This window comes from Chrysemys picta, chromosome 1 (assembly GCF_011386835.1).
Source record: "Chrysemys picta bellii isolate R12L10 chromosome 1, ASM1138683v2, whole genome shotgun sequence".
NCBI classification, from domain to species: Eukaryota; Metazoa; Chordata; order Testudines; family Emydidae; genus Chrysemys; species Chrysemys picta.
This window is the reverse complement of record NC_088791.1, coordinates 209,469,154-209,487,082: the sequence shown is the minus strand read 5'-3', so window position 1 is coordinate 209,487,082 and position 17,929 is coordinate 209,469,154. Positions and strand designations below refer to the sequence as shown.

Genomic DNA, 17,929 nt, shown 5'->3' with positions numbered 1-17,929 from the left:
ACTTAAGATCCCCAGGAGTTGACCCACTTCTCCCTATAGTATAAAAATATGCAAAGATGTGAAAAAGTTAGTGCCCAAACAACAAAATTAGAATCAAGTAATCTCACCTGCTACACACACACACACACACACACACACACACACACACACACACACACACACACAATATATCAGTATCTTGCATCAATGTGTCACCTTCTACTGAGAGATCACAAAATGCTTTGCAACATTTTTGTGTTAATTCATGTAACACCCCAGTATGATAGATTAGTATTTCTACTCTCACAATGAGGAAACTGAGACGTAAAGAGATTGTGACTTGTTCAGCATCACGCAGGTTTTTGGTAGAACCTGTTTTCCTTGGGAACCAACTAACAAAGCAAACTATCCTCTCTCTTTGTACAGATCCTTCTCCAGCTTGCAGTTCTTGCTTTCTAGAATTTGAATACTCACATGGTCAGAAACATTACACACTAGTCTTGTAACTTCATTCTGAGATCCAAATCTCCCATTTAAAAATAGTAACCACAAAGCACTCTTAGCAAGAAACTGAGTTAGGTTTTTGAAGAGGGAAAAATGAATATAATTGTCTATTTAAGTCAGTGTTCTCAGTAAAATAGATTCTGCCATTACAGCGGGTAGAGAACATGTTCTCTTTAGATAATAAAAACAGCAGAAAATGTTATGTGCTTAGCTGTGTTAATATGCTAAATGAAGTATTACTCTGAGATGCCAAACAAAATATAATGTATTGAATAAAGTGGAGTACATCAAAAGCAGAAAGAAATTTTGTCTCTGCATTTCGTCCTGAGGTGACATGTTCCCAGTCAATATGGGGATAATTGAAATCCCTCACTATTATTGAGTTCTTAATTTTGATAGCCTCTCTAATTTCACTTAGCATTTCATCATCACTATCACTATCCTGGTCAGGTGGTCGATAATAGATCCCTAATGTTATATTCTTATTAGAACATGAAATTACTATCCATAGAGATTCTATGGAACATGTGGATTCACTTAAGATTTTTACTTCATTTGATTCTACATTTTCTTTCACATATAGTGCTACTCTGCCCCCTGCATGACCTGTTCTGTCCTTGCGATATATTTTGTACCCTGGAATGATTGTGTCCCATTGATTGTCCTCAGTCCACCAGGTTTCTGTGATTCCTATTATATCAATATCCTCCTTTATCACGAGGCACTCTAGTTCACCTATCTTATTATTTAGACTTCTAGCATTTGTATTCAAGCACTTTAAAAACTTGTCACTGTTTATTTGTCTGCCCTTTTCTGATGTGTGCAATTTTTTTATGTGAATGTTTCTCATCTGATCTGGCCCTTACATTATCCTCTTCCATCCTCCGCTCCTGACTATAACTTAAAGAATCTATATCAATACACTCTCCTCTAAGGCCTGGTCCACACTAACCCCCCACTTCGATCTAAGATACGCAACTTCAGCTACGTGAATAACGTAGCTGAAGTCGAAGTACCTTAGTTCGAACTTACCGCGGGTCCAGACGTGGCAGGCAGGCTCTCCCGCCAACTCCGCGTACTCCTCTTGTGGAGCAGGAGTACCAGCGTCGACGGCGAGCACTTCTGGGATCGATCCGGGATCGATTTATCGCATCTAGACAAGATGCGATAAATCGAACCCAGAAGATCGATTGCTTACTGCCGGACCCGGAGGTAAGTATAGACGTACCCTAAGAGAAGTCTCTGTCCAATTCACATGCTCCTCTGCAGCAGTCGGCTTTCCCCCATCTCCTAGTTTAAAAACTGCTCTGCAACCTTTTTCATGTTAAGTGCCAGCAGTCTGGTTCCACTTTGGTTTAAGTGGAGCCCATCTTTCCTGTATAGGCTTCCCCCATCCCAAAAGTTTCCCCAGTTTAACAGTTAATATTTACACAAAAGGTATAATATTTATATTTTTCAAGAGCCACCTTAGAAACTGAATGATCTCCAGCATTGCCTATTTTTCCCCACTAGTAAAATAGTTGTAATGACTTAACCAATTGGTATACTCGAATCAACAGAAAAAAATGCAAAATCTTCACACTAGATGATTCCATAACTTTTCTCCTTTCTTCTGTTTGAATATACAAAAGTCTTGAAACAAAACAAAAGGAAGATGCTTTACATATAAATTATATATACATATATAAATATATGTTAGATGTATATATTACATATATTTAAAGTATCGTATGTATGTGTATATGTATATGTGTGTGTGTACATATATATATATATATATATATAACACCTCTCCTGATAGGGAGTGAAATCCTGGCCCCATTGAAGTCAATAGGCATGTCAGCATTTCACCTAGAAAATCTTGCCTCTGGATAACAGTGCCATCCTCTGTGCAAAAGTCTTTAATTATTAGGCTTAGATTCATTAAACCGAATGAAAGGCATTTCTCAACTGAAGCAGATGTTTACATACCAGATTCCTGTTGCAATAAAGCCATATGGTATCTCCATCTGGAGAAATAGTCTCCAAATACTGATGTGGACACAGAAACTGTGAGACATGCTTGCCAGAATATGGTTAAATGTGGATATCATGACTTCATTAAACTATTAACCAAGGAGGAAACACTACCCATCAGAACTGTTCCAGTGGCCCTGGGTTGTACAAACCTACACTGGGTCTGAGACCATGCCCTTCAACACCCCCACGCCTGCTCAGGGACACTGGGTGGAAGCCAGAGTCCCAACCTATTCCCCTCCTGCATGCAGGATGTAGGAGCGATGAGATGAGGGGAGCCAAATGCTGTGTTAGACATGGAAGCAAACCCTTTCACCATGTAATGTCATGGTCAGGGGCCCTGCCCGAGATGCACATTGGGTTACAGAAACCTTACATCAGACCCTTTTTTTAACCCACCAACCACAATGGAAGGAAATGCCAAAGTTGCAATAAATGTAATGTAAATTCAAAAACTGGCACTCTGGCGTGCTGGATGGAAAGTGGAAAAAAAAAAAGAACCAAAACATATAGCCATTGTGCTGTATGGGAAAAATCTCTTCCAGACCCCAAAACAAAATTTGGCAATAGGCTTAGTACCTGGCATAGTAAGAGATCCAGTTCACTAAATAAGAGGGAAGGGTGGGGCTTAAGCAAAGCAAAACTGGATACCATCCAGCAATGGGCAGAAATGATCCCTCCTTCCTACTCTCAGATCCACGTGGGTCTGTCATGAGCTCAGTCATTCACAGGCAGCAGGATCAGGTAGGACAGACTCAGAGTCTGGATGCTGTGGGAGACTGCCTCCTCCAACCCCCAAACTGTGGGCCATCGGGAGGAAAGGGACAAGAGAACCAGTGGAAGCCTGAGTTTTCCCCCTGTGCCTTGGCCCACACCCAAGGCAAGTAGAGGAGGTGGTCCATGTATCCTTACTACTCCCAGACCCATTAGTCACACACCCCAGTTAGTGAGCAAAGTGGGTAGGCTTTAGTACTATCCACGAACTTTTCAACTGAACTCAGAGTAACAATTTAAGTTAGAGGGAGCAGTACTTACAGTCTAAAGGAATCAATAAACTCACAAACTGAAGAGTGAAAACGCAGAAGGTGATCAGCCCACCCTGAGTGGCTTTATTTAAAGGAATGGGTGGATAGGAGAACTGAATATAAGAAATAATAGAAAAAGGCTGAATAAACAAATAAACACATTAATACTATAAAAGCCACACAAACATCTATTCTCCTAGCTATCCTCACAAAACCCTAACATCCATTATGGGTGGGGTGAGTGGGGCAGCCGTCTAGGGCACAAAGCCATAGGGACAGAAAAATGGGGTAGAAAAATGATTTAAAAAAAACGGTAGGAGGCGTGAAAATGCTTACTCACCCCAAATGCTAAACTGCCTAGTTATGGCTCTGTCATTATGGGTTGGCTAAGAATGTTGTCAGAATGCAGTGGAAACAATTTCAGTTTTTTAAAGTAATAATGTTGGCTAATTTGGGGATGGTGTGACATTGTAGCACACCCATGAGATCCCACAGGATGAGCCACTCTGTACCAGTGAAGCTTGGCAGTCCTCTTACTAAACTGCTATCAGATGTTATGCATTCACTCCATTTCCTTGATCCTTGCTGGAACGGGAACTAGGTGATGATGAGGTCAGAGTGCCCTCTCTCTCTCCTCATAACAGTCCCTCCACTCTTGCCTCAGTCTTCTCGCTGGTGTGCAGTATTCACTGGATGTGCCTCCTGGCAGCATCTTTCAGACTGGGTCTTTGCAGAGGAGGATTTAACAGCTCTAAATGAGAACTCTGTTGCCCTCATCATCTCTCTAACTCAAGCTTCAACTTGGAGAAACGCCCCTGGCTTTGCATTGATACAGAAAGTCAAGGAAAGGAGAGCTTCCATTGCTTTTGGCACTGGGAGCCAAATTAGTGCTCAACTTAGAAGGTTTGGCAGGGCAGTTTCTGTCTTGGAATCACTGTTGGAAGTGGGACTACTTATATAAACCACCTCCCTACAGCACCTTCTCCTTCACCCCCATTTCTGCAGCAAAATACTGGCAAGGCTCACCTGGGATCATCCACATCAGATTTTGTCAAGACAAAAGAAGGTCAACAATAGTTCTTAATAACTTCTGTGGTTTGTGAGTTAAGCTGAACAGGAACAAGGCACTTCTTATTCTGAAACATGTGGAGGTAATCAGGAACAATGCCATGTGTAGACAAGCCCATGCATTATGAAAAAAAGGAAGACACCTTTGAGAATCTTTTAATATGAATTAGCTACTAATACCTTGGGATATAATTTTTGCAAATGGTCTAGGCATCTTGGAAAGTATTTTTGTTAATGATTAGGCCATACAGGTATGACAACTCTGCGATTGCTGCTGAAGCTAGTGACACATTCCCAATTACAGAATCTCCCCTGGGGACCAATGAAATAACACTGCAGTAACAATCTCAAGTGTGCATATGAGTTCTAATTGGCTGTAGGCACAGTTTGCTAATAAGAAATGTTATTTCTTGAAGATCAACTTCAAATTTTATCAAATAAAGCCGCTACACAAAAATGCAGCTTTAATCCTTCCAAATGTTAGTAGTAGAGTTAGTGATAGAATTATACAAAAAGAGGATTTCTCCTCTTAATTAAAATTTATAGTCTCAGTGTTGACTCACTTTAAATCTTTTTAGTTTTAGGCATTTGGCTGCATTTGAAATGTCATTCAAAGAGTAAAATCACAATTTATGTCTGCAGATGGGGGTTTGTAGCTTGTATCCCTGAAATTTATTAGTTAAAAGAAAAATGGGTTCTATTGTTAGTGTCTCCCTAATATTTTTTATTGCAATTAAGGCATAATTTTAACTGAAATTCACACAAAAAAATAGCATTATCATAGCAATGTTCTTTATAAGATTAACTGTAAGAAGAAGACGGATATAGGCTATCTGTTCCAGAAATAGAATAGAAATAAAAGACTGTTCAAATGTATACACTGTCATGTTAAAAATTGCATATGAGTTAGCAAAGCCCTTCATATAGCATAGATAGTGTGGGTAGGTATTTCCACTATATGGTCTCTTCTGGGCCTTAGCCAGCTGCTCTATCAACTATTTACATGCTTTGGAGTGTTCTAATAGAAAAGATCACCCTAGTATCTACACCTGTACCCCGATATAATGCGACCCAATATAACACAAATTCGAATATAATGCGGTAAAGCAGTGCTCTGGGGGGGAGGGGCTGCGCACTCCGGTGGATTAAAGCAAGTTCGATATAACGCGGTTTCACCTATAACGCGGTAAGATATTTTGGCTCCCGAGGACAGCATTATATCGAGGTAGAGGTGTATTACGTTCTTTTCACCCCAGAGTAGTCTCAAAGATATGAGAGATTTGAAGATCGCAGCTGGCATAACCCAATCTGGCAGGTTTAACTTGAGGTTAGTAGTGCTGTATGTTAGGGAAGGGACATGAGTGACTGTACTCCTGCCATACTTTTTTTTTTTTTTTAAGCCTAAGGAAAATTGGAGCCTGTTTCAAGACATAGGCTGAGGGTCTGTGTCTCCAAACCATTTTTTCCTCATTCTAATTCACTAAATAATTGATTTTTCAGATTCCTGGTAGTTTGGGGGGGGGGAGGTTGGGTTTGAACCAAATTTGAAAATTCTGACAAATTTCATCAAATTGAAAAAGTCTATTTTGGGTGGAACAAACCATTTCATTCAACCTGAAACATTTTGTTTCAAGGCAGTTTTACAAGCTTGAATTCACAAAGTGGCCAAAGGAAGAGGTAGTAATGCCTCCCTTATAAGGTTTAGCCCAGTGGTTAGGGCACTCAGCTGGGATGTGAAAAACCCAGGTTCAATTCAACTGTTTCCCTGCTGGGGAGAAAGCATTTAAATAGGGGGGTCTCTGGTGCTCGCCTAAGAGGTGTCAGACTATGGGGTGTTCTGATGTGGGACTCTCTGTTAAAGTTGTTCCACTTTGAATAAATAATTAGTCACTGGCACAAGGACGTGAAACTGGGTCTCCCATCTGCTTGTTGAGGGCTGTAAGCAGCAGGCTATAGAGACACTTTCTTTCTCTTGCCCATAGACTATTTAATTATTTCTACAAAAATGGCTTCAACAGAGGAAACTTAGAAAATCCCAACCTACGCTACCCACCTGTGACCAGAAAAGCAAAGCAAACCTCACCCTTGCAAGGCTGCCTCCCAGTTCACAAATTGCATTAGCCTATGAATTCATCCAAAAAAATAATGCAGTCAATATTTTTCCCCGTGTTTAGTGTCTGCTCACCTTTCATAGATCACTCAGGTAGCATATAGTGCATGTTCATTCTTTGGATACCTTATAGTAATATTCCTTTTGTAGTTTTTGCATTCGACTGGTAAACATTTTGCAGCAATAGAGAGAATAGTTAATATCACTATCTTTTAAATGTCATAATCTTTTTAGAACTCTAAAACTCTTATAGGAGTGTTTGGGTTTTCATATAAATCTTCTAAGCCTCTAATGTATCTAATATTTTATTTAACAAGTATTAAATCTTCAGAAGTAGAATTTAATTTAAATTTTTACAGTTAATGAGAGCAACTGAGAGTGCATCTAAACAGGTTTTTTTTTCTAATTTCATTAGGAATATGAAATTAGAATAAAGCTCAGCAAAAGATCTACCATTAATAATAGATTACTCAGTTTGGTTCTGTTAATAAAATAATATTCTATCTTGTGTATCTATCAATGCCATATTTGAGTTTTGACAATTGCAAATCAGCAGAAATATAGATGATAACATTTGTATGTTTGAAATAGTGGCACTGTATTAATCTTTCAGACCTCTTATACCAGATTTTCACCTGCTCTGAATTATTACCTATTTTCAGGCAATATCAGCCGTGTTTCAGAAATTCAGTTTTTTAGGGAAAAGGTTTATATTAGTATTCATATAAAATATCCTAGAAACAGTGTAATTTAGTAATGTATCGTGAGATTTAGTCTTCTAAAATTCAAAAAGAGTTAATGAATTGATTGGAAGGTAGCAAAATAATTAACTACATTAAAGCTCATTACAGAATTGGTTCACTTGCTATTTAAATGTGTGTGGTTGGGGGTAAGATGTACCAGGGCCATTGACCAGTTGAGAACAAAGTTAAAATCCAAACCTCAGTCACTATTGAAACGATGTAATCCCAAATGTTGCGTGTGTCAAAGTCACCCGATAAATTAGCATAATTGTCTTTGTTCAGAAAGCTGAGCTATTATATCTAGGGAATTTTTCACATTAAATGCTTGCACTATGGTTACCCCAATGCTAACAGTCCCTTACTTTCATAAACACTAAAATTGACTCACCATTATTTAAATGCATGATGAATTTCTATTTTCTATTAGCCTTCAATAAATGTTAGGGGAAGAAAACTTTTTTAAATTTTGCAAAGACTCGTGACGACTTTTAGATTCTCTGGATGCCCATGCAGTCAATCAAACATTTCAATTACACTCTTCACTATGTTGAGGGAGATGGAAAATACATGCCTCCAATACATTTGGTGTATTCACAAATTATGAAGCTCACTCAAATTAGAACTTGTTAATATTGTTTTGAAATGGCTAAAATCATTGGGAAAATCTCTCGATACCTATTTAAATAATTTCTTATCAACCAAGGTAATTAAAAATAGCAAAGCTTGCTGTATGAAATTGCCTTTGAATCAGTATGGCATTGATGAATCTGGTCTCTTATTTTATTTCTTTTCTTGAAATCCTAGTTATATCTGAATCTATACTATGCTGAAATGTACTCTGGGGAAGGAGGAGAATTAGTTATCCATCAAGTTTCCCATTGATCTAGAAATGGAACGTCTGCTAAAGTCAGAAGTGGCTTACTGGCTACATTTAGCAGCAAAGGAATCTGCATGTGATCAGCTCTGTTCAATCTAGTAGAGGTTTCTGCAGTCAATATTAATTACTCTACAGGATTTCAGGAGACGTAAGAGAGATGAAGAGCCTAACTAGCTGTAAAGTTCATTAAAAGTAAACCCTGGACCTAGCAATGCTACTTGTGACATTTGTCCAAGCAGTGTTGGTTTTTCCATGTTAACAGCTTTGTGGTCAAGTACATTGCATCTGCCACACAGCAGAATTTGTGGACCCATTCCCTACTGGTCCCCTCTGTGTGGAACTAATGAAAACCTTCTCTCCCCTTCCCACCCCCCATTCCCAGTTGGCATGGCAGAGTTGGTTGAGGGAGGCTAAGATGGAGTAAGCTATACACTGAACTTGTGCTTTGCAGCTGGGGCCTCAATTGCATAGCTATGCTGGGGATAGGGGGCGGGCAAACTGGTTCAAACTAGCCTCACTGCCTGCTTTGTTTTTTCAGTTGTTTCAAATGATTCATGTAATAAACAGCTCACAAAAATGTCTATGGTAGTAATCATTTCCCCCTCTACAGCTACATGTTTATAAATATTCATGGGGCTGTGATAGGATGTCATATGTCATGTAGGGTTGTGTCGATTGAATCACTTCACATAATATAATGTGATTGTGCAGCCCAACTTGATACAGTGCAAGGTGTGCTACCCTGATAAATAGTTAGAAAGAGCAATCTTCAAATAGTTAAAGGAAATTGAGCTCTCACAAATAAAGGTGATATTTAGAGTTTGCTTTTAATCTTTACCAACAAAAAGATTCAGATGAAGTCTTCAGCTTCCTTGTCTTTGTGTGGTAATTAGCAGGTGTTTTTCCTGCTAAGCGTGGGAGGAAGCAGGCAGTGAATGACTGTGATTCAGTTTATCACTAATGCATGCAAGCCTCACAAAAACAAATCTTTGAAATGGCATAATCTATACTTAAAGCCAAAGTGCAAGCAACAATCAATCACATTTTCATTCTGAAGATGCACTGATGGCAGCTTTAATAGCACTTCTTATGCTAATGAGGATAAATTAGTAAATTCTCATTTGAAAGAGGAGATTGCATTGTCATCATGTCTCTGGGTTTTGCTTTTGGCTGTGGGTTTTTGGTTTTGTTTCTGTTTTTTTTTTCATGTGCTTAATTTGTGTGAACTGATTTGCAACCCAGGTGAGGGATGTTAATGTAGAGGGAGATGACGTCCATGATGGCAAGGATGACGTTCTGAGTAAGGTTGTTAATGTTGTAGAGTTTCTGGAGGAAGTTGGTTGTGTACTGGAGTAAAGTGGCACCTTGTGTGGTTTGAGGATGGTTTGTATGAGTCCCAGTATTCCTTCAGTAAGAGGGTCATGGCTAGATATGATGGGTCTGCCTGGATTCCCTTGTTTCTGTATCTTGGGAAGCATGTAGAAGGTCCCTGGGGTGGGTTTGTGGGGTATGATTTTGTAAAGTTTCTCTTGGAGTTGTTTGGGGAAGGATTTGATTACACTCTTAAATTCCTGGGTGAATTGCAGTGTGAGGTCTTCTCCATCTTTATAATAGATGCTGTCAGAGAGCCTCATTGAGGTAGTCATCATAGTTGAGGACTACAATGGTACCCGCTTTGTCTGCTGGTTTGGTCTCTGTCTGGTGATTGTATTTCAGGGACTGTATTGCTGTGCGCTGAGAGGTAGAGAGATTACGGTGGATGTAATATTTGTTAGGGATTTCAGAGTCAGTCTTTTCCCTCCCTGACCAATCAATGTAATGGTCAAGAGTGTGGTTTTGTCAACTGTTGGGTGTGCAGTGAGATGATTCTTTTTTCCTATGACTATTGATGGGGACATGGCAGTTGTAATCCAGTTGTCCTACACAATCACAACATGTGATCCACCGCATCCAGTGCACTAAATGCTGCAATAAAAATTATGTGGGTGAAACAAATCAATCATTATGCTCCCCAATGAACTCACAGAAAAATTATAAAAGATAAAAACATCATATTATCGATCAGCAAACACTTTTCACAAAATGATCACTCCATCTTTGAACTCTCTGTCCTCATCCTCAAAGGAAACCTGCATAGGACCTTCAAAAGATGAGCCTGGAAGGTTAAATTCGTAACTCTGCTAGATATTAAAAATCCATGAACTCAATAAAGACACTGCATTTATGGCTCATTACAACACTCAGTAACCCACTATCCCTCCTTTGTTCCACGACTGCAGAAGTGTTAATGTCCCACTTCATCTTGAATGGTCTCTTGCAACATGTATTAATTCCTTATGCTAAACAGTCTGTTCCACCTTGTGTTTAATTGTGACAATCTGGCCTGGTCTACGCTACAAAATTAGGTCAATACAAGGCAGCTTACGTCACTCTAACTAGGGAAGTAGAATTTGAAAGTTGAAGGCAGCTTAAGTGAAAGTGATCATGAAAGGTAACATTCATGATTCTAAGGAATGGTAGGAGGGAAAGCAGCACAATAAAGATAATGGATTTCAAGAAGGTAGACTTTAGCAAACTCAGGGAGTTGGTAGGTAAGATCCCATGCATAGCAAGTCTAAAGGGAAAACCAGTTCAAGACAGTTAGCACTTTTTCAAAGAGACCTTATTAAGGACACTAGAGCAAACTATCCTACTGCATAGAAAAGATAGGAAATATGGCAAGAAACTGCCCCGGCTTAACCAGGAGATCTTCAATTATCTGAAACTCCAAAGAGAGTCCTACAAAAAGTGAAAACTAGGTCAAATTACAAAGGATGAATATAAACAAATAACACAAGTACATAGGGACAAAATTAGAAAGGCCAAGGCACAAAATGAGATTGAACTAGCTAGAGGCATAAAGGGTAATAAGAAAACATTCTACAAATGTATTAGAAGCAAGATGAAGACCAAGAACAGGGTAGGCCCTTTACTCAATGGTGTGTGTGTGTGGGGGGGGGGGGAATAACAGAAAATATGGAAATGGCAGAAGTGCTAAATGACTTTTTTGCTTCTGTTTTCACCAAAAAGATTAGTAGCAAGTAGTAGCAATTTGGACATCTAACATAGTGAATGTCAGTTAAAATGAGGTAGGATCAGAGGCTTGAATAAGGAAAGACCAAGTTCAAAATTACTTAGACAAGTTAAGTGTCTTCAAGTGACTTGATACATCCTAGAATACTCAAGAAGCTGACTGAGGAGATATCGAGTCATTAGCAATTATCTCTGAAAAGTCATGGAAAACGGGAAAGATTTCAGAGGACTAGAAAAGGGCAAATATAGTGATAATCTATACAAAGAGAAATAAGGTCAACCTGGGGAATTACAGACGAGTCATCTTAACTTCAGTACCCAGAAAGATAATGGAGCAAATAATTAAACAATCAATTTTCAAACACTTAGAAGATAATAAGGTGATAGGTAACAGTCAGAATGGATTTGTCAAAAATAAATCATGCCAAATCAACCTAATAGCTTTCTTTGACAGGGTAGCAAGCTTTGTGGATGGGGCCAGCAGTAGATGTGGTATATCTTGATGTTAGTAAGGCTTTTGATAGTGTCTTGCATGACCTTCTCATAAACAAACTAGGGAAATACAACCTAGATGGCGATACTATAAAGTGGGTGCATAACTGGTTGGAAAACCATTCCCAGAGAGTAGTTATCAGTGGTTCACAGTGAAGATGGAAGGGCATTTTGAGTGGGGTCGTGCAGGGATCAGTTCTGGGTCCAGTTCTGTTCAATACCTTCATCAATGATTTAGATAATGGCATAGAGAGTACACTTATAATCTTTGTTGATGATACCACGGTGGTAGGAGTTGCAAGTGCTTTGGAGGATAGGATTAAAATTCAAAATGATCTGGGCAAACTGGAGAAACGGTCTGAAGTAAATAGGATGAAATTCAATAAGGACAAATGCAAAGTACCCCACTTAGGAAGGGACAATCAGTTGCACACATACAAAATGGGAAATGACTGCCTAGGAAGGAGTACTGCAGAAATGGTTCTGGGGGTCATAGTGGATCAAAAGCTATATATGAGTCAACAGTGTAACACTGTTTCAAAAAAAAGCAAACATCATTCTGGTATGTATTAGCAGGATTGTTGTAAGCAAGACATGAGAAGTAATTCTTCCGCTCTTCTCCATGCTGATAAGGCCTCAAGTGGAGTATTGTGTCCAGTTCTGGATGCCACATTTCAGGTAGGATGTGGACAAATTGGAGAAAGTCCAGAGAAGAGCAACAAAAATGATTAAAGGACTAGAAAATATGGGAAGATTGAAAAAAAATGTGTTTTTTTAGTCTGGAAACGAGGAGACTGAGAGGGGACATGATAACACTTTTCAAGTATATAAAAGGTTGTTACAAGCAGAAGGGAGAAAAATGTTCTCCTTAACTTTTGAGGCTAGGACAAGAAGCAATGGGCTTAAACTGCAGCAAGGGCAGTTTAGGTTGGACATTAGGAAAAACTTCCTGTCAGGGTTGTGAAACACTGAAATAAATTGGCTAGGGAGATTGTGGAATCTCCATCATTGGAGATTTTTAAGAGCAGGTTAGACAAACACCTGTCAGGTATGGTCTAGATAATACTTAGACCTGTCATGAATACAGGGGACTGGACTAGATGACCTCTCAAGGTCCCTTCCAGTCCTACGAGTCTATGATTCTATAAATGTTTAACTTAAATTTTGCTCCTGCTGACATAACTGCCAACTTAATAACTCCACATCCATGAGTGGCATAGCGTCAAGGTCAATGTAGTTAGGGCGACGCAGTGTCAGTGTAGACACTGCGTTGTTTATGTTAACTGTTACTGGCTTTCAGGAGCCTTCCTATAATGCCCCACAGTAACAGTACAATAGATACAAGCTATCTTGGTGACGACACACACCGCTGACACAAGGAATAAAGTGTTGACATACATAAGTGATGTAATTACTGTGGTAGCTATATGCTGATGTAAGTTAGGTTGACTTAATTTTGTATGTAGACATGGCGACTAAGTCAGGAACGCCAGAACAGGCAGACCAGAGGAAGAGGTGATGCGGGGACATGGTATGGGGTTAGGGGTGGTGTGAGGTTGGGGGCTTGGGGAGAAGGGGCAGTACAGTGGTGTGGCATGGGGGTGGGGCCATGGTTCAGGCATCTGTGCCCCACTCCTTTTAGGGCACTTCTGCTGCTCCTGCTCTGAGTACCTTTCCCAGACCTGAAGAAGAGCTCTGTGTATGCTCAAAAGGTTGTCTCTTTCTCCAACAGAAATTGGTCCAATAAAAGATATTGCATCCCACACCTTGTCTCTCTAAATTATAAAATGAACAGTCAAAGGAATCATGTTGCCTGTTTATCTAAGTACTTCTGTTTGTCACTCTTTCTGACAAATAGATAAAAATAAATTCTGTTTTACTAAGATCCACAGCACATTTGTCATGGTAGTTAGGTGTCTATAGAAAAGAGCAAAGCAAGAACAAAATTAAGGATAGCAATTTTCAAAGCCAGAGACCCTCATCAGAGAGAACCCTGCCTCAAGACATGGCATGGAAAAACTAAGATTCCAAGAGCCAGTCATCTTAACTGCTATGATAAGGTGTAAGGTGACAGTCTGTGTTTAAGATAATCAGATCTGAGATTAATACGTTTTTTAAATTCTTCAGTACCTCCTGAATTCTATATGTAAATTTACAGTACAGAAACTTGAAAACATATACTACCCTGAATTCTAAATGAAGTCTTATTAGGAATGCAGCTGCCTGCTCCTTGCATTATGCAGAATACTGCACACACGTTCACTAGATATTGTGTATCTCCATGACCCGAGCTTGGTGCCTTCTACCTTATAGTACAGTGGGTCTCAAACTTTTTTTACTGGTGACCCCTTTCACATCGCAAGCCTCTGAGTGCAACCCCCCTAATAAATTAAACACCCCTTTAAATATATTTAACACCATTATAAATGCTGGCGGCAAGCGGGGTTTGGGGTGGAGGTTGACAGCTCACGACACCCCCCACCCATGTAATGCCCTTGCGACCCCCTGAGGGGTCCTGACCCCCAGTTTGAGAACCCCTGTTATAGTAGGAAGTCAAGGTGTTAATTTTAACCTGCATGGTTCTAGTTAACCTGTGATCTGGTTGTCTGAGAGATCACGTCTCTCTGTAAAACTGTACCCTAGTTGTAGGCAGTGGAGACACTGGAGCTGGACCCTCTATGGTATAGAAGAAAGATGTTGTTGAAATAAATATTACACTGTTGCATTTAAGCAAGAAACCAATGACAGAATGCGAACAATTTTCCCTCAGATTAGAAATGTACAAACTGTCTCAATAGGAAATGCCCTGATGCCTTCAAACCAGTTTGTCTGAATACTCATTATTCCTTATAATGTATCCCCTAGAGAAATTAATGCAGTCACATACCCAATCAAGGAAGTTTAAAGTACCATGGCCATGCTCAAGCAAGTATCATTATTGTTGCTACTTGTAATGCTATAGCACCTTTCAATCAAACATCTTTTTTTTTTAAATGTAAAATTACCAAAGTTTCATACTGCTAGTTATGGTAGTTTTCCAATAATCTCTTTACCTTATTGCTGATTAATAATATAAGATATACAACCTATTTCTGTGTAATCAGATGCTTTCTCCTCTATAATCAGCCTCTACCTCCTATTTCATTCATTCAGTGAAGTCACAAGCCATTGGTTTGTGACATGAGACTTGTTTCTGTCTCGATGAATTTTGATATTCCAAATACTGCAGTGAAGCATGACTGAAGGAATTATCCAGGAAGAAAGTGTTTATAGTTCAGGGAGATCTTCTGGTCTGTTGTACACACACAAACACACCTCCTTGATATTTGATTCCAATGTGGAAGAAAATACAGCTCAAGTACAAAACAGTATAATGGGGAATTGATATAATGTTATGCTTGTAAAGTTGCTAGTGTGGCTGTGGTATGATTTGTATCATCTGTAAATGTTAGCGTATAGAGTGTACAGTTCACAGGGAGAAGGGAGCAGAACAATATGTAAAATGTCATATATTCATTTTGTATAGACAGGCAGCACTAGTCCTGCATTCTGCGTGCTTTTTTAAACAGGAGCTGTTAAAATGTAAAAAGGAGTAAAGTGAGAAAAGGATTTGTTGTTAGTAAATAGCTGAATTCAGCATTGAATGAATATAACATTACTTATGGCACACAGTAGAATATTCAATCAAGCCTCCTTTTCAAGCAATTGATATTTTCTATGTCTGGTGCATAATACTGTCTAGAGAATTAAAGGATGTTAACATTTCATTACTCCTGCCATTGATTTTTCTCTACTTTCTTCACAACAAAAATCAAAATGTGACCTCTTATTCCACTGAATTAGTTCCAGAGCACTTGCCATTATTGACCTCCTAATGAAAATTAATGATGGCTTCTTTCATTCAGTCTTACAAGTAAGCACAGCAAGCAAATTTCCCAAAAGGGTAGTTTTTTTCCCCTCAGATTGAAATGAAAAAGACCATATTAAATACAAATCCTACGTTAAGGCAGCATTAAGTGTGCAAATTTAAACACTCAAAAGTCAGAACATTCATAATATTTTAATTATGATTTCAATTGCATCATTGGGGCCCAATGCTACAAAAACTTAACCATGTCAGTAGCTTTACTCATGTACAGTCAATGAGACTACTCATATAAGTAAAGTCACATCTGTGTTTAAATCTTTGCAGCATTGGGCCCTTTATTTGTTTATATTGCACATATTTGGTCACTTCCTGCCCCCCAACTCCCTTCATCCTGCATAGGGGAAACTGAGGGTGGCATAGAACAGCATTTACACTAAACACTTCTGGGCCCATGATGTGGGGCAGAGTCAGCAGGCCCTGGGTGCTAGATCAGTTACTTTAGGCAGCAGACTTAAGTTAAAACAACAGTAAGGCATAAAGCCACCTTTGCCCTCCATCAACATCTCCAGTCTTGCATCGAGCACAATTCAGCTTGACTGGGAGTGCTTGGCCACTGTATAAATGTTAGGCATTGCATATATTAAGGTAGTCTAAGATATTGCAGTACAAACATGCAGTGCATGCTAATTAACTTTAACTATTTCATTTCTGGACTTTTGGGTGTTTAAATATGCAAATTTTGCACTAACATAGATATTTATTTTCTTTTCTCAAGGCTAGAAAAGGCTTTACATTATTTTATTTTTTTAGTGGAATTATCTCCCGCTGCTCAAATAACACCAAAAAACAAACAGGTGAACTGATTGCATTTATAGCCATCCATACAAATATATATGCACAAATCACCTTCAGGGTAAGACCATGGGCTCTCTTACATCTGTGTAAATTAGGCATAACTCCATCAGTGTCAAAACAGGATAAATGAGAGGTCCCATATCTGGACGTGAAAACTAGATACTTTATCTATGGCATTTGCTGATGACACAAAATTATCTAGTGAAAACATATTATTGTCTGAAGATCAAGTCAAATACCTCATTTTCTTTCTTTCTTTCTTTCTTTAGACAACAAAGATTATGATGCATATCTATCCTATACCAAAGTGGATCCAGACCAGTGGAATCAAGAAACTGGGGAAGAAGAACGATTTGCTCTTGAGATCCTACCAGATATGCTTGAAAAGCATTATGGGTACAAGTTGTTCATACCAGACAGAGATTTGATTCCCACTGGAAGTAAGTTATATTCAGCCATTTGTGTGTGTTTCCTATATGGGGAAAACAGAAAATACATATATGTTGCAACAATGTGCTTTCTATCATAATATCCTCAGGGTCTTATCTCTGAGTTTTCTCTATCATTTTAAAAATATTTTATCTGATTTTCGAGGTGCACTTTTAAAATATTTGTTGGCTTGCCTCTGTTCTTCCCTAAAATATCACTTGCGTATTTGGTTGGGTATTATTTTTAGTTAAGATGATAGTGTTCAGGAAAGACATAGACAGGAAAGCATGACAAGACCAGTATTTTGTACGGTTTGGTGTGGAGCCTTTCTATCTATGAATCAAATACTGATGTTCTTAATCTGTTTTAACTCAGTCCATACTTGGACAAATTCCCATGGCCCTGAATGTGCACTGAGTAAAATCGGAGTAAGGACTCAGAATTTAGCCCTTTGCTTATTCCAGAAACCAATCAAGCTTTCTATAGGGGGGATAATAGACTTGTGTTGAAACTAGTACAACAGTGGAGTGATACATTTGTGTCTCTTTTAAGGAACGCTATATGCCTTGGCATTCTGTTAGTATTCACAGCAGATGAGTTTTTGGTGTGGCTACTGGAGATCTTCATAGAGAGCAAAATTAGCTAATTAGTGCTTAGTTTTGTTCATTTACTACTTGTTCATGTTTATTTTCCATAGTCCTGCCCAATTTTAGTTACTGCTTTAGTGAGAAGTTGTAAAGTCCATCTCCATAGCTTCCATGTAGCCTTCAAACTGCCACCTTCTTACTGGATTATTCTAATTTACTTTTACTAAAGGCAGTAATGAATCTTTTATCTTAAAAAGAAAAAAAAATAGACACATTAGCAGCAAAGTTGTTGTTCAAATCTGCA

At 38.8% G+C, this 17,929-nt stretch overlaps 1 protein-coding gene across 5 annotated transcripts in view; it reads left to right on the top strand.

Annotated features, from left to right (window-relative positions):
* The window catches only part of IL1RAPL1 (interleukin 1 receptor accessory protein like 1), a 1,133,236-nt gene that overhangs the window by 1,109,489 nt on the left and 5,818 nt on the right, over nt 1-17,929 (top strand). For all 5 annotated transcript variants that reach the window (XM_065591092.1, XM_065591086.1, XM_065591106.1 and 2 more), the window contains one exon: nt 16,879-17,049. In XM_065591092.1, coding sequence (XP_065447164.1) covers nt 16,879-17,049 — 171 coding nt within the window. The remainder of the gene's footprint in view (nt 1-16,878; nt 17,050-17,929) is intronic.